General features: G+C 42.4%; 1 protein-coding gene across 1 annotated transcript in view; it reads right to left on the bottom strand.

Moving 5' to 3' along the window:
- LOC102421623 (acyl-coenzyme A synthetase ACSM1, mitochondrial-like) overlaps positions 1–8,977 on the bottom strand; it is a 36,282-nt gene extending 27,305 nt beyond the window's left edge. The window contains exons 1-2 of the mRNA XM_023744645.1: positions 8,573–8,977; positions 440–650 (exon numbers count right to left, since the gene is read on the bottom strand). Coding sequence (XP_023600413.1) covers positions 440–650; positions 8,573–8,764 — 403 coding nt within the window. The 5' untranslated portion in view covers positions 8,765–8,977. The remainder of the gene's footprint in view (positions 1–439; positions 651–8,572) is intronic.
- Between the last annotated feature and the right edge of the window lie 11,932 nt (positions 8,978–20,909).

Raw genomic sequence — 20,909 nt, forward strand, 5'->3', positions numbered from 1 at the left:
GAAGGAAATGTCTGGGACCCAGGGTTTATGGGTATTTACATGGTATTTATGGGTGTCACAGTGAGTGCAACTGACTCTTTACTAACTCAGTGGGGGCTCCAATATGGCAAAAGGTTCACATTTGATGAATTTCAAAAAAGGAATAACGTCTGAGACTGTGCAAGAGAAAGTGAGTGTGTGTGTGTGTGTGTGTGTGTGTGTGTGTGTGTGTGTGAGAAAGAGAGAGAGAGAGAGAGAGAGAGAGAGAGACATTGCGTTTGAACGAAAGTGAGGGTGAGGCAGAGAGTGGGGGATAAGGGGTAATATACGTGAGGGAGTCTGAGAAAGAGAAAGACTGTGAAGAAGAAAGAATGTAGGGAAGAGGAAGCACCTAGTGTTCCTGGACCAGTTGGCTCCAGGACATCCCTAAGGTCTCTACGGGTCTCTCTGAGTCACTGACCTGTTCGGATGCAGCCCACGGCCACCAGCCACCACTCAGGCAGTCGAGGCAGAATCAAGGCTAGACGGTCTCCCTGCTGCAGGCCACAGGTCTGCGTGAAGACGTTGGCTGCACGGCAGGTGAAGTCTGTCAGCTCTCTGAAACTCCACTTCACTTCGTCTCCTTGGCTGTTCACCCACCACAGGGCTGGGTTGGGGCCTCTTTTGCCTTCCTGGTCAAGATCACACACCATGTGTTACTTCCTGCTTCAGAGGAAAGGGCACTTATTTCCCCAATCCACTATCATAGTCACATTCCATTGTATTTTATTTATTATTATTATTCTTTTTTAATCCTCACTCAAGGATATTTTTCCATTGGTTTTTTTTAATTACATCTTTATTGTTCAGATTATTACAGTTGTTCCTCTTTTTTCCCCCCATACCTCCCCTCCACCCGGTTCCCACCTCACCCTCCGCCATCACCGCCCCCCACTGTCGTCATCCATAAGTGCACTATTTTTGTCCAGTCTCTTCCCGAAACCCCACACCCCTCTCCCCTCCAAGAATAGTCAGTCCACTCCCTTTCTATGGCCCTGATTCTATTATAATCACCAGTTTATTCTGTTCATCAGATTATGTATTCACTTGATTTTTAGATTCACTTGTTGATAGATGTGTATTTGTTGTTCATAATTTGTATCTTTACCTTTTTCTTCTTCTTCCTCTTCTTAAAGGATACCTTTCAGCATTTCATATAATACTGGTTTGGTGGTGGTGAACTCTTTTAGCTTTTCCTGATCTGTGAAGCTCTTTATCTGACCTTCAATTCTGAATGATAGCTTTGCTGGATAAAGTAATCTTGGTTGTAGGTTCTTGCTATTCATCACTTTGAATATTTCTTGCCAGTCCCTTCTGGCCTGCAAAGTTTCTGTTGAGAAATCAGCTGACAGTCGTACGGGTACTCCCTTGTAGGTAACTGTCTGTCTTTCTCTTGCTGCTTTTAAGATTCTCTCTTTGTCTTTTGCTCTTGGTATTTTAATTATGATGTGTCTTGGTGTGGTCCTCTTTGGATTCCTTTTGTTTGGGGTTCTCTGCACTTCCTGGACTTGGAAGTCTATTTCTTTCACCAGGTAGGGGAAGTTTTCTGTCATTATTTCTTCAAATAGGTTTTCAATATCTTGCTCTCTCTCTTCTTCTGGCACCCCTATAATTCGGATGTTAGTACGCTTGAAGCTGTCCCAGAGGCTCCTTACACTATCTTTGTATTTTTGGATTCTTTTTTCATTTTGCTTTTCTGTTTGGGTGTTTTTTGCTTCTTTGTATTTCAAATCTTTGACTTGATTCTTGTGATCCTCTAGTCTGCTGTTGGAGCTCTGCATAATATCCTTTATTTCAGTCAATGTATGCTTAATTTCTAGTTGGTCCTTTTTCATAACCTTGAGGGTCTCACTAGATTTCTTGAGGGTCTCACTACATTTATCGGCGGTCTCACCAGACTTTTGAGGGTCTTACTAAATTTATAGGCGGTTTCTAGAAAGTTCTTGAAAAACCTTAAAAGTGTGGTTTTGAACTCTATATCCAGTAGTTTGCTTTCCTCCATTTCTGTCATTTATGTCCTGTTTCTTTGTCTGCATTTTTTATGCTTCCCTGTGATGATAGAGTGGCTTTCTGTGCTAGGTGTCCTATAGGGCTCAGTGGCTCAGCCTCCCCAATTACCTGAGGAGGACACTCTTGGTGCACCCCCTTGTGGGCTTTGTGCACAGTCTTGTTGTAGTTAAGCCTTGATTGTTGTAGGTATCACTGGGAGAAATTGACCTCCAGGCCAATTGGCTGTGAAAATCAGCTGTGTCTGCAGTGGGAGAACTTCTGTGCTGGAGACACCCCTCCGGGCAAGACTTGCCTCAGTGGGGCTTTGGTGCTCACTGAGTCTGCCCCCTGAGTGTGTCCCTTATGGATCTGAGGAGTTGTAATCTGGATGGTCTGACTCTGACCACCGGGCACACTGGCTCCTGGATCTCTAAGGAGGTGCTAATATAGCCTCTGCCTGAGGCTACCCAGCAGGAGCCAGCTGTGAAGCAATACAAGTTGCCCTGGGGCCTTGGGCCAGCTGCGGTTTGTTAGGTAATTTTCAGATTGCAAAGGGCTGGGCCTTTCATATGCAAAAGCCTCTGTGCACAGCTTCAGCGGGGCGGGGTCCCAGGGGATCAACAGGTCGGAGCAAGCAGCTATGGCTGCCCACAGAGGCCCCGCTCCTCATTGTCCCGGCAATCGCTGCAAGCACCTCCGAGAGAAAGCTGCCCTCAATTCCAACCGATGACAGACAGTCCAGTTTCTCCTGTATGAGTCTGGGTCCCCAGAGACTCGCCTGGAACTGGAGCTCAGAGATTGAGACTCCCTCTTGATTGAAAAAAACAACCACGTCCGCAGCCGCCAGCCCTGTCTGCGTGTGCCTCCGTACCTCTGTACTGTACTTCCACACTGCACCTCCTCTGAGTCCCGGTATGCTTTTCTCTTTCCTTCTAGTTGTAGAATTTCCACTCAGCCAGCCTACCTGTGGTTCTGGATGATGTCCATTCCGTCTTTTAGTTGTACTTTTGAAGTGGCTGTGTGAGGCAGCAATCTCCGGTGTTTACCTATGCCACCGTTTTGGTTTCTCCTCCATTGATTTTTAGAGAGAGTAGGAAAGGGAGAGAAAGACTGAGAAAAATATCAATGTGAGAGAACCACATCGGTTGGTTGCCTTCTGTATGGGCCCTGTCCAGTGCCCAGGCCGGGGAAGAGCCTGCAATCGAGTACATGCCCTTGACCAGACTCGAATCTGGGAACCTTTGGTCCATAGGCTGAGGGTCTATGCAGTGAGCCAGACCAGCTAGGACCTGAGACCTCATTTTAAATCACTTAAAGTGCCAAGAAAAGTTAGGGTGGTATCTAGCCAATTTCTTCCAGTCTACTGTAGCCACCTCCTCCCAAGTCATATGAAACCATGAATAGCTTCATGTCTCCAATTGAAGACTTAAAGCTCCATCCCCACGAGTCTTAGTTCCATGCAGACAGTGCGTTCCTCTCTGTGCCCCAGCATTCTCATCTAGGAAGTGGGGGCAATATTACCTAGAAGGTCGTAAAGTCTAAATGAGTTATTTAAAGAGCAAAGTATACATAACAGTGCCTGGCACAGTCGGTGCACAATAAATATGACTATTATAATTGCTACACAATTAAAGAGACTAATTTAGGCTCCGAATATTTTGCAAAATTACTTTTTAAAATTAAGTGGACTCTAATGATGAAATTCACAAGAAGCAGACTGGGAAGGTCCAGCCCCTATTTCTTCAGAGAAACATCAGATAAACAGACTAAAATGGCTTTGTTGGGGCTCTTGAAACAGTCAAGGATCTGCAGCACCAACAAATGCCCAAACAGCTAAAGCCACACTCATAACGGCAGGGCATGTTGTGATGTTCTGCTCATTTTTGCACCCCCTTCTCTGATGTGGTGCCCGAGGGTTGGGAGGAGGTGTTGCCGGAGCCCCAGCCCCTCTGGGACAGAAGGAAAAGAGTGCAACTTGTTTGCAACATTCAGTGGGGGGTGAGATGTTGCTGGAAAGGAATTTATTTATTTATTCATTCATTTATTTATATATTCCCGAATAAAAAGTAATGTTGAGGATCTTTTGTGCTTGTTTGCTGTCTGTCTGACTCTCAATTGAGATGTCTGTTCAGAAACTTTTGCCAATTTTCTAAGTGGTTTGTTCCTTTTTTATTGTCCTTTGTATATTTTGGATATAAGTCTTTTTTTCTTTTCTTTATATATCTTTATAATAATTATTATTATTCAAATTTATCTAGGAATAACGTTTTATAAGCAATTGAAGTTAAGTTGTTATTAGTTTAAAATAGATTTCTATAACTTTAAAACATTATATATGTTATGCCCAGATTCCAAGATCCCCAAAGACCACACTAGGAGCCAGCCAGTTCGATGCAAAAGCAGAAGGTCCTTTTATTGGGGGCTAGCCAACCCGACTCCGCTCCCGGCCAGCCCAGCGCCCAGAAGCACCAGAAGCAGAGTGCCCCCGCCTGGGAAAAACCGGGTTTTAATAGGGGGGTTTAGTGAGGGGATTGTGGGCCCTGCCGATTGGCCAGGCGCAAGCTGGGTCTTGTTACACAGGATGTGGTCATATCTACGGCGCGCACTTCCCTTGATTGTCATTGGTTAGTTTAAAATCCCGGGCGTGGCCAGCAGAGGCCTGGGCTTCCGGGAAGAAGGCCGCATGTGGCCCCAACATGGAGGATACAGGCAAGATGGAGGGCATAGCCCTCGCCCTTTCAATATATAATATACACAGTTCAAAGAATATACATAGAAGGAAATGAAAAGAGCATCAAAACATACCACTACAAAAAAATATACAAAACACAAAAAAAGCTGTAAAAGAGGAAATGAGGGAACAAAATAAAAGTTATGATATCAAGAAAACAATTAACAAAATGGCAGTAGTAAGTCCTTCACTATCAGTAATTACTTTAAATGTAAGAGAACTAAATTTCCCAATCAAAGACAAAGATTGGCAGGATTTAACTATATGCTGTTACAAAATTATAGAATTAATAAAACCATTTTTGCAATAAAATGCTAACAATATATCAATTTATATAAGCAAAACCATATTGACATTATAAATCAAATTTAATAATAATTTTTCACTTATTCATTCAATATTAGTTAGATCTTGTTATTTCTTAGGCACTATTCTGAGACCAAAAAGATACTGTGAGGTGGCCCAGAAAAAGCGGCCTAGAGAACAAAAAGAACCAGGAGAATCAGAAAGAAAAGGAGAGGTAAATTTTGCGTTCTCGGGCGAGACCCACAGGCTCCAAAGGTGGGGCCAGTGAATTTCGTGCCCCCAGGGAGGGAGGGGCATCTTTTTACACAGGTGTTTGGTGAAGGGGGAGGGGGGACCTGAGCTGAGGAATTCTCTGCCCCAGGGATCATCAGGGCATTCAACTAAGGAATTCTCTGCCGCAGGGGGTGGGCGGGGTATTCAGAAAGAAGTCAGTATCTGTGTGGGGGTATGTGGATTCAGGGAGAAGAAGCCAGTATCTGTGTCTGACAGGTTGATCTGTGAAAAATTCCAAGGGAAGTCCATTATCTCATCACAGGTCTGCATGTATCCGATCCTGGGCTCTCTCCGACCTAACAGATACCATGGTCAACAAGCCACACACATGTGCCCATATGTAAATGCTTTAAATATTTATGGCCAATTTTCTTGTTTAACTCGACTGTCTTCTTTTCCCCAAGTTTTCCATAATGAACATGGTTTTTTAAAAAAGATTTTTTATTCTCAAAACAAAATATGTTCAGAGTAAAAATTCAGGCAATACAGAAACTTATGAGCAGAAAAGGTTCTTATAAACAAAAGGATTTCTTCAAATTTCTCATCACATTTTTACTCCCTGAATGTTAGCACTGAAAATGGTTTAGTGTATATTTTTCCAGCAATTCCCCCTCACAGATGTACAAACATGATCCTTTGACTCAGATGATTGGAACCAAAGAATGTATCTCATCTGAGATAAGATTAATATGTGTGCATATACATGTGTGTCTTTACAGCTACAAAAAGAATCAGTGCTGTGAAAAAAATTCTTGCCCAACAGGATAAAGAATATTAACAAGTATTGATGACAAGTTGTGAACTGCTCATATACAGGGAGCCTAGTACAGTACACAAGATTTCTGCAGGATTTTAAAAATGGTGTAGAAGCTGGTATATCAAGTATGAAACAACTGTTGCTCAGAATTCTGACTGTGTTAGATCCTAACTCCTGCACCTTGAAGAAGATATCACTTTAGTAGTTACGTATTTCTGTGCTAAGGAATAATTTGATAATCTGATATTGACATGAAGCTGTTTTCGAGAAGATAAAATACAACCCTTAAATGGGATTTGAAACTTAAAGTTTTATGGGGTGCAATCTAAAAACAAGGGATATTGAGAAATAGTTTTAAAAGATAAAACACTGAGCAAGTAACTCAGCAGTAGAAAGAAATGAACAGCCCTGGCCACTGTGGTTAGAGTGTCTGCCCTTGCACTAAAGGGTTTCGAGTTTGATTCCTGGTTAAGGGCAAGTACCAGGGTTGCAGGTTCGATCCTGGCCGGATATCAACTAATGGATGTATCTCTCACATGTCCATGTTTCTCTCTCATTCTCTCTTTCTCCCTCTTCTTTCTCCCTCCCACTCCCACTCTCTCTAAAAAATAATAATACTAATGGAAAAAATATCCTCTAGTGAGGATTACCAAAAAATAAAAAAAGGAAAGAAAGAAAAAAAGAAACAAACAACTAATCCACAAAAACATTATGCTGAGTAAAAGAAACCAGACACAAAAGGGTGCAAGAGCAGGTCAGTGGTTGCCTGGGGCTCAGGGTGGGGTGGGAGGGGATTGGCTAAGAAAGGACAAAAGAAAGCTTTTGGGGGGATAGGAGTACTCTAGAACTCAGTTTCTGGTGTACAACCTAATGATTAGACATTTATATAACTTACGAATATAACAGTGCATGTCAATTGTAATTGAAACCACTTTTTAATTATAAAAAATATAAAGCCTTGATAGGTTGGGCTTAGTTGTTAGAAGGCAGGCCTGTGGGCTGAAGGGTCTAGAATTAGATTTCCAGTCAAGGGCACGTATCTCAGTTGTACATTCATTCCCAGACCCTGTCAGGGCAACCAATGGATGTGTCTCTCTCACATCAATATTTCTCTCTGTCTCCTCATCCTCTTACTCCCTTCCCCTCTCTAAAAAATCAATGGGGAAAAATATCCTTGGGTGAGGATAAATAAATAAATAAATAAATAAATAAATAAATAAAGATATCCAAGTCACAATAAAACAAAGAAAACCTCCACACATGTGAGTTTATTGCATGTAGAAAAGTTTTGCCTCGTATTCTTTAAAATTTTTAATTATAGATTCATTTTAAAGAGAGAGGAAGTGAGAGAGAGAAACATTTGTTGTTCCATTTATTTATGCATTCATTGGTTGATTCTTGTGAGGGCCCTGACCAGAAATCAAACCCACAACTTTGGTGGGTTGGGACGATGCTCTAACCAAGTGAGCTACCCAGCCAGAGCGACAAAGCACTTTCTTTTGTTTTATAATGAATTCCTTGCCAACACACACACACACACACACACACACACACACACAATCAGGAGAGGGCACACACATACACACACACACACACACACAATCAGGAGAGGGCACATAAAAATGTTGGATTTCTAACTTAAAGGAGGTTTGTTTTAAGGGAGGTTCAGGGAGCAGAGTGGACACCAGTGGCGTGGCCTCTGCAGAGTCTTTAATAGCAGCAGCACCAAGATCTATGGATTGTAAGGCAGCTTTCAAAATTAATTTACTCCACAAATGTTTGTTGAGAAACTTCTAGGTGTCAGACACCACACATCACTAGAGAGACACTGATCATGGTTAAGGCAATTGGAAAAGTGGAAACAGATCAGAAGTGTTGTGAGAATGAAAATTAATGGAATGAGGGTGCTGGGGGGACAGTGGGAGATACGGAGGAATTGACAGTGACTGATAACAATGATATAAAACCCAACAAGAACAGGTATTTCATGGGGAATCCTATTTACTTGGTTATCTCCATAGGTGGATGCGAGAATTAATGAATGAGAATTTTATGAAGATAAATGCGGAAATGAAGTGCTGGGCCCCTTTCCTCCTCTCTGCCTCCGCCCTCTCCAGCCCATCTCATGGTCCACAAGGTCTCCATCAGATTTTTGCTCTGGACAGTAATGGAAGTCAATTTATAGTCTGAAGGCAAAGATTTGGTGTCTTCAGATCATGAGACCAGGTTTAAAAAATGTATTTTAGAACTAGAAAACCTGGACCCAAATTCTGCTCCTCCACTTAGGCATGTAATTTCTGTAGGTTATGTAAAACTCGGATCCTCAGTTTTCTCATCTGGAAAACGTGGGTCATAAAAGAGCTCTTCATAACCAAGGCTCTATTTTCCTGGGATTTCTTATGGAAACTCAGAGAAAGGAAAAAGAAAGAGGGAGGAAGAAGCCCCATGAAAGGCATATAAGCCCCACCCCCCGCCCCCCATCACAGGCGCCTCCTCACCTTCTCCATTTGAGTCCAGTAGTCCAGGACATCACTTGCAAAGTTAAATTTCTCAGGTCTATCATGGTCATTCCATCTCGGGGCGCCAGTTGCTGATACAGACGGGAAGCGCAAGGTCCGAGGGGCCAGGTGGAAGGCGTGGCAGGATTTGTGGGTGCCCCAAAGGACCCGGAGCCTCATCAGCCACTGCATGGCGGAGCAGTCCTCAGGAAGCAGGCACCGACTTCTCAGTCACCACCTGCTTCGGGAACAGATGGCTAATAGGTCAGTCGTGGAGCAGGACTTTCCTCCACAAGACGAGGCACATTCTGGTTCATGGCTGCAGTTCTGTTTCAGCTGACCAGTATTTGGAGGCACAACTTAGTGACTGAGGATTTAGGGTTTCTCTTCCCAGCTCAGGAACCACAGGCAGAGCATGATGGGGAGGGATTACAGCTACTAGGTGAGATTGGTGCACCTTCCTGAGGGTCTTCTCCTTCTCTCTCACCCCCTGGGAGTTAAGCTCAGGTTGGCAGCCATGGGACCAGCCCCTTTGTGGGTAACTCACCATTTGAAAGTCCTGCTCTCCATGCTAGCCTGGCTCTAAGACCTCTCTTCCTGCTGAGCCCAACTGTGCAGTTCTTATGAAAGCTGTTATATTTTTATTTTTTTAAATATATTTTATTGATTTTTTTACAGAGAGGAAGGGAGAGGGACAGAGAGTGAGAAACATCGATGAGAGAGAAACATCAATCAGCTGCCTTCTGCACACCCCCTACTGGGGATGTGCCCGCAACCAAGGTACATGCCCTTGACCAGAATCGAACCTGGGACCTTTCAGTCCGCAGGCTGACGCTCTATCCACTGAGCCAAACCAGTTAGGGCAAAGCTGTTATATTTTTAGATGATGCCAGCCCCTGTCCAAAGTTCATTGGTCCAGGGTTGAGCAATCATCCCTTACGATTTTTTAATCCAGACTGAGCTACCCACAATCCCTTTCTCAAATGTGTGTGTGTGTGTGTTACCGAAGGGTGTAAAGGCACTCTCTCTTTGGGGGAGGCCACGAAGTGCGCATCTGAGAACCTGTCGGGATTATGATTCCTGTCATGTGAGTCGACTGCTCTGCACGAGAAAAGAAAACAGATGTGCAGATGCGGGGACTGAGGGGCGGAGAGGACCTTGAACACCTTCCAGTTGCTGGTTCATAGTGTTCCTCAGGCCCATCTGCATCTCCGCTCCTTTCTTGTTAATATCCTTTCCTGGACTCTGTGAGCCAAGGAGTTTTCCTGCCTGAGATTAGGTTTCAGTCACTTGAGACTGTGAGGATATTGACAAATATACACAACCATACTCAGGACCAACGAGGCTAATACCACAGCACCTTCCCTCCTGGACTGGGGTCTAGCCCCAGGGCCCTCCCAGGACAGCGTGTGGGCACCTGTTACCAGCGTTGACCCATGAAACTGCTTTGCCACTCCAGATCCCAACAAATGCCCTTAAAATGGGAGTGAGAGGGGGCAGAAATAGAATGTTGGGGAACCAGCTAGTATTGTAAGAAATACTAATCCTGCTCTGTTAACCGTGATTGTTCTATTCTGATTAAAGAAGGCACATTCTAACCTGGCTGGCAGCCGCACTCAGGACCTGGGAGCTCACCTGGAAATGGAAAGATTAACTTTGCTGCAGAAACTAGAATCGACAGCCAGCCCTTTTGCATCCCTGCAGGCCTTTGCGAATCTCTAGCCTGCTTACCTGATAACTGCCCATCTGGCCCACCCTTGGGCTATTTCCCCCTGTAACCCTAGCCCTTGCACATCACTAAGCCATTTGAAGACCCCCAGCCCTTTTGCATGTCTGTAAACTGCCCATTTGCCCTTTTGCCTACTTTCCTTTGTACTTCTACTGATATAAACAGCTGGCTTATGGTGGGAGGCAGAGCAGATTTTTGTGGACGACCTGCTGTTCTCCCATATTGCCTGCAATCTATATATATAAAAGGCTAATATGCAAAGTATCCCCTCAGGTGTTCAACCAAGAGTTCAATCGCTCGCTTTGAGGTGCGCTGACCACCAGGGGGCAGTGTGGAACATGGTGGGTGATCAGCAACAGCAGTGGTGGGGCACTGAGGGAGCAAGGAAAGGAGGAGGCGGGGAGGTGGAGAGGCGGGGGGGGGGGGGGGGGGGAAGGGGGTGAACCAGGCAGTGGAGGAGGCAGGAAGGCAGGGACATGGCAGGCAACCAGTGGTGGTGGTGGGGTGCTGAGGAAGCAAGGGGAGGAGGAGGGGGGGAGGTGGGGTGGTGGGGAGGCGGGGAACTTGTTCAATGGCCAGCCAGGCCTAGGGACCCTACCTGTGCACGGATTTCATGCACCAGGCCTCTAGTTTTGAAACAAATGCTCATATATGATTCAAGCCTGTCTCTGCTTAATTGGCTTGAGTAATGACAGACAGCATGAACCCATTGTTTGTCTCATTACAGAAGCAAAACCCTGTTTTCTTAGGGTCCTTCTTGAAGTTTGAGTGTAAAAAGTGGCTTAAGCTAGAATTATCTTTCCATGAGAATGTTGACTGAGGGAAGGTGGCCTCACAAACAGCTTGGAGGTTCAAGCACGTCATCACTGCAAACAGGGAAGCCCCTGCCCTGGTTTCAGCAGTCAGATGCTACTGCTTGACCAGAGACCCCCAGAATAGACCAATAAAACTTGACTCAGCTTACTTTCAGGTCCTTTTTAAAAATATGTTTTTATTGATTTCAGAGAGGAAGGGAGAGGGGGAGAGAGATAGAAACATCAATGATGAGAGAGAATCACTGATCGGCTGCCTCCTGCACACCCTCCATTGGGAATCGAGCCCAAAATTGGGGAATTGAACCATGAGCTTCGGGTCACAGGTCGATGCTCAACCACTGAGACACGCTGGCTGGCTCAGGTCCTTTTGACCCATAATAACCTAACCTCCATTAATTGTGATGCTGCCCCCAGAACCCTGCTCTGCATTCCCAGTAGGAAAACCATAGCTAAATATGTGATTGGATTCCTGTCCGCAGAAAAGAGTACAGACATATGTGAGGTTCACCCCTTATAGTTTGCTTGTCAGCATGGTCCTTAGGCCACATGAGCTACAATAAGCCCCTTCCTTTTTAGTGCCTGTCAACTAACAGTACTATCTTTTGTTTTGTCTGAGCACCTTTTGGGAAGAAAGGCCTTGAGGTATCAGCTGATCCAGACCTGGCCCTCAAACACATTTCCTTTGGAGAAAAAATTATCTGCTCCAGTTTTTGGTGTTTGTTTGTTTGTTAGTTTGTTGTTAATCCTCACCCAAGGATATTTCTCCATTGATTTTTAGAGAGGGGGAAAGGAAGGGAGAGAGACAGGGAAAGAAAAACATTGATGTGAGAGAGACACCTTGATTGGTTGCCTCTCCCCTCCCCCCTCCCCAGCTCCCAACAACCCTTCAATCTGAAGGCTGGCGTTCTAACCACTGAGAAAACAGGATTAGGGTTCTGCTTTATTTAAATGGGACATTCTCCAACTCTGCAGGGTTCCCACCACTCCTTACTTTGCCACACCTCCCTGTTTCTCCACTTACTATTCAGCTTCTTTGGACATTTGAGCTTAAAAACCCAGATTTAAGCCAACACGGTGAGAGGAATTTCTCCAGGTTGCAAAGCAAGTTTAGTAGCAGAGCTGGTCCGACAAGCCCCTTTCCCCTGCTATTATTCCAACATGTACCTCCCTCCACCAGCACCAACTGGTTTAGAGCAAGAATACCAGACTCCGTGGCTATTTCATACACAGGACCTCAGAAGATCCCTTAAAATACCCAAGGACGGTTCTAAAAACCCCTTAAACCAAAGGCAGTGAAACAACAAAGAAATTAATTAATCCTCAGAATCAGACTGTATTCGGAGGAAGAATCTGTTGTTGTTGTTAGTCCTCGAACCCAAGGAGACTTTTCTGTTTAGTTAGTTAATTAGTTTATCCTCACCTGAGGATATTTTTCCATTGCTTTTCAGAGAGAGTGGAAAGGGAAAAGGGAGAGGAGAGAGAGAGAGACAGAGAGAGCAAGAGAGAGAGAGAGAGAGAGAGAGAGAGAGAGAGAGAGAGAAACATTGATGTGAGAGACATATATGGATTGGTTGCCTTCTGCATGCAGTTGGGGCACAGGATGAAACCTGCAACCCAGGTACGTGCCCTGACCAGGAATTGAACCGGGACCCTTCCATGCGCAGGCCAATGCTCTAACCCAGTGGTGGGCAAACTCATTAGTCACCAGAGCCAAATATCAACAGTACAACGATTGGAATTTCTTTTGAGAGCCAAATTTTTTAAACGTAAACTATATAGGTAGGTACATTGTTATTAACTTAATTAGAGTACTCCTAAGGCTTAGGAAGAGCCACACTCAAGGGCCCAAAGAGCCGCATGTGGCTCGCAAGCTGCAGTTTGCCGACCATTGCCTTAGTGTGTCAATTTTAAAAAATGACAACAGCCAACACAACAATAGCCAGCCAGTGTGCATGAATAAAAATAATATCTATTTTTGGTAAGAGTTTCAAAAAATATAAACTATTTTTTGGTGTGCCACAGAGTGTGGGGAAGCACGGGACTTGGTTGGAAAGTCTGGAAGGAGGATTCTCCGAAAGGTCAGAGGCCTATAGGGGGGCTTTGCCAAAGGCGGCAGACCCTGCCTTGACTTTTCCAAACAAGGGTGTTTTGCTGGAATCTTTATGTCTATTCTTTACATGCCCTTGCTTAAAGGACACTACAGACGCATGTGCCTTCTCAAGGATACTTACCCTGCTGATAGTATCTAATAGTTAATTTTAGTTCACCCTTGTTGCAATAAAAGCCTAAGGAGGCAGGCGAATGGGGCTGTCTGGTTCCTTTAGCCAGGGAGTCCCTTAGCCTTCTCTTTCACAGCAATCATGTGTCAGAGTAATCATTCATCCGTCACCCAGGGTCTGCTGGTCAGCCCCGGCAACAGAGTTATAGCAATTAGTTTATGTGTGCCATGAGATAAAAATGATTGAAAATTATTGATCTAAGCACATCCTACAAAATAGTTTTAAAGAACAATCAGGTGAGTCTTGCTGACATGGCCCAGTGGTTGAGTGTTGACCAGGAGATTGAAGTTCAATTCCTGGTCAGGGCACATACCCAGGTTGTGGGCTTGATCCCCAGTGTGGGGTGTGCAGTAGGCAGCCGATCAATGATTCTTTCTCGTCATTGATGTTTCTATCCCTCTCTCCCTCTCCCTTCCTCTCTGAAATCAATTAATATATATAATATATAACATATGATATATGATATACAATATATGATATATGATAATCACATATGATATATAATATATAACATTTGTCACATGTGATACATGATATGTGATGCATAATACATAATACATGATACATAATATGTAATATATAATATATAATATATAATACAATCATTTGAAATACTTTAAGTTGAGTTTGGCACTGGCTTTTGAGAGGTGGCTCAGCCCACTACTCCATGCCTAGGCCCACAGTGCCTTGAGATCCAGCAACAAAGCTCTGATTTCATAAGACTTTAGCCTGAAAAAACGATTTCTTTTATCAGATAACAGACTTAGTGTGTCCCAGGGGATCTTAGAGTTGCACAGTCAGGTTTGGTTCCAATGCTTACCATTTGAGTGATTTGGGCCACTATTTGTATCTCTGAACTTGAGGGCACAGTAACAATACCTACCACCCAGCTGCCCACAGGATTAGTAAAATAATCTACAAAAATCTCTTTGCCAGTGACAATCCAACTGCAATAGACACTGTGTCTAATATGTGTAAGGGCTCAATAAATGTTGAGGTGCCCTGTAGCAACCAGCAAATTCTAAAGCCGACCCCCCTGTTAGGTAGGAAAATTTTTTAGAAAATGAAAGCTACAACCTTTTTATAATGTGAACCCACTACTGCATAGTGCACTCTTATTCCAGGTATTCACCTTCTGGGTCTTTTTAATCCCCTCTACACTCTCCACCCCATGCACAGCTGTCTAACATTACATTGATCACCTGCTATGTAACAGCCACTGTGCTAGTTACAGCCTGTGCATATCCCCATGGATCCCCTACTGGATATCACCACCTTAATTTTCAGTTAAGGAAATGAACTATCAGAGAGGTTAGGACACTTACCAAAGGCCAGCCAACCTATAGTTGGGCTTTCAGATTTTCAGTTCAGGACTCTGTATATACTTACTGCCCCCAGACACACACACACACACACACACACACACACACATACAGAAGCTGCCATTCACCTCTCATTTGCCTCTGTCTTACCTGGAATTGAGGATTGTCTAGGAGACAGTTGGGTCAGGTCTTGGATTGTCACAGAAAAGAGAAGTTTGCATGTGTAGTCCTCTCTGGTTAGCAGTTTCCAGGAGTGTATATATAACCAAATTTAGCCCCTGGCCACACGTGGGGTGGAAAACTTGCCAGGAATTGGATGATTCGGAAGGAAGAAGCTACTCAGGTAGGATAGGGCCCAGGGCAATCATAGGCCTGTGTGGAGAGACAATCGTTAGAAAGACAAACCATATGGGTGGGAGCAGGGTGGAGGAGGTCAATGGGCGGAAAAGGGAGGGACGTCTGTAATACTTTCAACAATAAGAGAAATTAAAAAAGAAACACAAAACATATGAAGTCACCTCCAATTCTTGTAGGATGACGTGCAGTGTGAAAGTCAAATGCAGCTCTCTCACTGTTGCCTGAGGCTCACTGGCTCCCCTTTCCCAGCCCTGTCCCTCCAATGTTCTCATTTAAATGAGAGGCAAATGGCAGTGTTGCCTAGTAGTTAAAGCCAGTGCTCTGGAGGCAGAAAGATTTAAGTTGAAGCCTCAGGTCTGCCATTTACCATTTTTTTGACCTTCACTGACTCCTTTCTCTAAAGCTTTGGTTTCCTTATTCATAAAATAGGGGTGACAATAGTGACACCTAATCTTCTATGTGTATTTTTATTGATGAAAAAGAGAGAGAGAGAGAGAGAGAGAGAGAGAGAGAGAGAGAGAGAGATTGAGTAAGATTTGTTGTTCCATTTATCCATTTATTTATGTATTTATTGATTGCTTCTTGTATGTGCCCAGACCAGGGATCAAACCCACAACATGACACTAACCAACTGAGCTACCCAGCCAGGATATGGTTGTTTTGTTGAGGTTCTGATTAGATGAAATAATTTGTGGAAGCATATAGCACAGTGCTTGGCATAATCAATGTTGGTTGTTTGTATTAGTTTGGGATTTGAAGTATAACATTGGTGTACTAGCAAAATGCAGGGTCTTTGAAATCCTAAAGTCTTGAGCTGAAATTCTGGCTCATCCACTTATAAGATGGCTCGTGTGCAGGCCATTTGCTATTCTAACCTTGGTCTTCTGGTCTGAAAAATGGAGGTGTGGGGTCTCTGCTCAGATGTGTCCCCTGGGCTCTCTGAAAGGACTGCATGAGGTAATGCCTGGGAAGCACCTGGCGCAGGCATGCAGATGTGAGTGGATACTGTCACAGGTAGTGGCTTGAACTGTTAGTTCTCTCCTAGAGCCATTCGGGGGTGTTGTTGGGCATGTTGTTGGGGGGTAGGCACATCTCTACTGTTCTGGCCCAACTTTCCCATTACATTTTACCTCTCAACCTCCATTGAACCAGGAGAGAAATACCACTGTTCAAAGTCACCAGCAAAGACCTAGAACACCCCTGCAGTGGCTGAGGTGGACAACTGAAGGACCAGAACCGGGGGAGAAGGGTTACAACTCCAAGAAGAGACAATAAAGGTGTTAAACTCAAGGCAGACCCAGCCTCTGGTCTAGCAAGTTCCAGATCATTGAACCACTAGGGGCTTTAACACCTCAGATCCCTGCAGGGAGCCCAGGGCCAGAAAGATACAGCAAAAATGGGGAGGCAAAGAAACAATCCCCAAAGGAAAGAAAAGGACGAATCACCAGGAAAGGAACTAAATGAAATAGAGGCATGCAATCTGTCAGAAAAATAATTCAGAGTAAGGGCCATACAGTTCCTAAACCAGCTGGATGAGAAAATCAACAACTTGTGTAAGAAACAAGAGGAAATTAAGAATGATATAACTACAATAAAAAACACAATGGAAGGTTTCCATGGTAGCTTAGAAGAAGCAGAGGACCAAATAAGCGAGTTAGAAGACAGGGCAGAAAAACACACCCAATCTGAACAGCAATTGGAGAAAAAAATTAAAAAGCAGGAGGAGAACTTAAGGGAGCTTTGGGACAACATGAAATGAAATAACATCCATATAGTATGGGTACCAGAAGGACAAGAAGAAGACAGGGATTAGAAAACCTATTTAAAGAAATGACAGAGCCCTAACCGGTTTGGCTCAGTGGATCGAGCGTCGGCCTGTGGACTGAAGGGTCCCAGGTTTGATTCCGGTCAAGGGCATGTACCTTGGTTGTGGGCATATCCCCAGTAGGGGGTGTGCAGGAGGCAGCTGATTGATGTTTCTAACTATCCCTCTCTCTTCCTCTCTATAAAAAATCAATAAAATATATTATTTTAAGAAGAAATGACAGAAAACTTCCCTGATTTTGGAAGAAAATAGTCATACAAGCACAGAGTCCCAATCAAAATGAACCCAAAAGACCCACACCAAAACACGTCATAATTACAATGGCAAACATTAATGACAAAGAGAGAATCTGTGCAAGAGAGAGACAGAGAGTTATGTACAAGGGATCTCCATTAGACTATCAAATGATTTCTCAACAGGAACACTTAAGGCCAGAAGGGAATGGAATGAAGTATACAAAGTGATTTAAAGCAAGGGACTGAATCCAAGAATACTCTATTCAGTAAGGCTATCATTCAAAATTGAAGGGGAAATCAGGAGCTTTGCAGACAAAAAGTCTAAGGGAGTTTATCAAAACCAAACAGCAATGCAAGAAATGCTAAAGGGACTGTTGTAAAAAGAAAAAAGAAAAAGAGAAGAAGGCATAAAGGATTAAAATGGCTACAAATAAGTACCTATCAATAATAACCTTAAATGTAAATGGATTAAATGCTCCAATCAAAAGACATCAGCTGGCTGAATGAATAAGAAAACATGAGCCATATATATGCTGTCTGCAAGAGACCCACTTCAGAACAAGGAACCCACACAGACTGAAAGTGAAGGGATGGAAAAATATTTGTCAGGCAAATGGAAATTTTAAAAAAAAAAATCTGGAGTCACAATACTTATATCCAACACAATAGACCTCAAAGTGATGGCCATAACAAGAGATAAGGAAGGCCACTGCATAATACTAAAAGAATCTATGCAAGAAGAGGATAAAACTCTGGTAAACATATATGCACCCAATGCAGGAGCACCCAAATATATAAAAAACCTTCTGGAAGATATCAAGAGAGAGATCGACAGCAATACAATTATAGTAAGGAACTTTAATAACCCATTGACATCACTGGATAAATCTTCTAAACAAAAAATCAACAAAGAAACAGCAATCCTAAACAACTCACTAGATCAGGTGGACTTAATTGACATCTTGAGAACATTTCACCCCAAAGCTACAGAATATACATTCCTCTCAAGTGCACACAGGATATTTTCAAAGATAGATCACATATTGGGACTCAGGCAAAGTCTCTTCAAATTCAAGAAGATTGAAATCATATCAAGCATCTTCTCAGATCACAGTGGCATAATATTAGAAATCACCTACAAGCAAAACAATCCAAAAAATCAAACACTTGGAGACTAAATAGCGTGTTATTAAACAATGATTAGGTTACCAAAGAGATCAAAGAATAAATTTTAAAAATCTTGGAAACAAATGACAATAAAAACACAGCAATCTAAAATCTTTGGGACACAGTGAAAGCAGTCCTGAGAGGGAAGTTCATAGCATTACAGGCCTACCTCAAAAAAATAAAGAAAGAAAAGAAAAACTGGTAATAAATTATCTAACTCTACAACTTAAAGAATTAGAAAAAGAGCAACAAGAAAAGCCTAGAGTGGGCAGAAGGAAGGAAATAATAAAAGCAGAGCAGGGAGGGGGGCGGGGGAATGACATAGAGACCAAAAAAAACAATATAAAAGATCAGTAAAACCAAGAGCTAGTTCTTTGAAAAGATAAACAAGATTGATGAACCTCTAGCCAGGCTCACCAAAAAATAAAGAGAGAGGACCCAAATAAACAAAATCAGAAATGAAAGAGGCGAAGTAACAACAGACCCCACAGAAATACAAAGGATTGTAAAAAAAATACTATAAACAACTCTATTCCAACAAACCCATCAACCTAGAAGAAATGGACATATTCCTAGAAAAATAAGACATTCCAAAACTCAATCAGGAAGAATCAAAAAATCTGAATAGGCTGATGATGATGGAGGATATTGAAACACTAATAAAAAAAATAACTTCCAGCAAAGAAAAGCCCTGGTCCAGATGGCTTCACAGTGGAGTTTTACCAAACATTCAAAGAAGAACTAAATCCTGTCCTCCTCAGACTATTCCAAAAAATTCAAGAGGAAGGAACACTTCCAAGCTCTTTCTCTGAAGCCAGCATTATCCTAATCCCAAAACCAGATAAAAACACTACAAAGAAAGAGAATTACAGGCCAATATCCCTGATGAACGTAGATGCTAAAATCCTCAACAAAATTCTAGCAAATCAGATCCAGCATTATATTAGAAAGATCAGGCACCATGACCAAGTGGGATTTATTCTGGGGATGCAAGGATGGTACAATATCCGAAAATCAGTAAACATTATACATCACATAAACAAATTGTGAGACAAAAGTCACAATCATCAATTGATGCCGAAAAAGCATTTGACAAAATCCAACACCCTTTCATGATAAAAACTCTCAGCAAAGTGGGAATAGAGGGATCATACCTCAACATAATAAAAGCCATATATGACAAACTTATAGCCAACATCAAAATCAATTGACAAATACTAAAACTATTTCCCAGGAAAAAGACAGGGATGCCCACTTTCACCATTCCTGTTCAACATAGTATTGGAAGTGCCAGCCATAGCAATCAGACAAGAAGAAATAAAAGATATCCAAATTGAAAAAGAAGAAGTAAAACTGTCATTATTCGCAGATGACATGATATTGTACATAGAAAACTCTAAAGACTCCATCAAAAAACTACTATATCTAATACATGAATTTGGCAATGTAGCAGGATACAAAATTAACACCCAGAAATCTATGGCATTTTTATTCCTGATAAAAACTGAACTTACAGCAAGAGTAACTAAAAACCAATCCCATTTACCATTGCAACAAAAATATTAACATAACTAGGAATAAACTTAACTAAGGAGGTAAAAGACCTATAATTGGCAAACTACAGGATGTTGAAAAAAGCGACAGAGGAAGATATAAACAAGTGGAAGAATATACCATGTTCCTGGATTGGTAGAATCAACATCATTAAAATGTCCATACTACTTAAATGTCCAATCTATAGATTCAATGCAAGCTCTATTAAGATACCAATGGAAAATTTCACAGACCTAGAACAAACTCTCCAAAAACTCATATGGAATTTTTTTTAAAAGACCACAAATAGCCACAGCAATCCTGAGAAAGAAGAACAAAGTTGGAGGGATCACAATACCAGATATCAAGTTATATTACAAAACCACTATTTTCAAAACTGCCTGGTACTGGCTCAAGACCAGATATATAGACTAATGAAACAGAATAGAGAACCCAGAAATCAACCCAAGCCTTTATGCTCAATTAATATTGGACAAAGGAGGCAAGAGCATACAAGGGAGTCAAGATAATCTCTTCAATAAATAGTCTTGGGATAATTGGAACAATTCATGCAAAAAAAATCAAACTAGACCACCAACTTCCAGCATACACAAAAATAAACTCAAAATGGATAAAGGACTTAAATGTAAGACGGAAACCATAAAAATCTTAGAAGAATCATAGGCAGCAAAATATCAGACCTATGTCATAGTAATATCTTTACTGATACAGCTCCTAGGGCAATGAAAACTAAGGCGAAAATAAACAAATGGGACTACATCAAAATAAAAAGCTTCTGCATAGTAAAAGAAACCAACAACAAAACAACAAGAGAGCCCACTGCATGGGAGAACATATTTGCCAATGTTATATCTGATAAGGGCCTAATCTCCAAAATTTATAGAGAACTCATACAACTTAACAAAAGGAAGATAAACAATGCAATCAAAAAATGGGCAAAGGACCTAAATAGACACCTTTCAAAAGAGGATATTCAGAAAGCCAAGAGACATAAGAAAACATGCTCAAAGTCACTAATCACCCGAGAGATGCAAATCAAAACAACAATGAGGT

Source organism: Myotis lucifugus, unplaced genomic scaffold, assembly GCF_000147115.1.
Source record: "Myotis lucifugus unplaced genomic scaffold, Myoluc2.0 scaffold_480, whole genome shotgun sequence".
Classification (NCBI taxonomy): Eukaryota; Metazoa; Chordata; class Mammalia; order Chiroptera; family Vespertilionidae; genus Myotis; species Myotis lucifugus.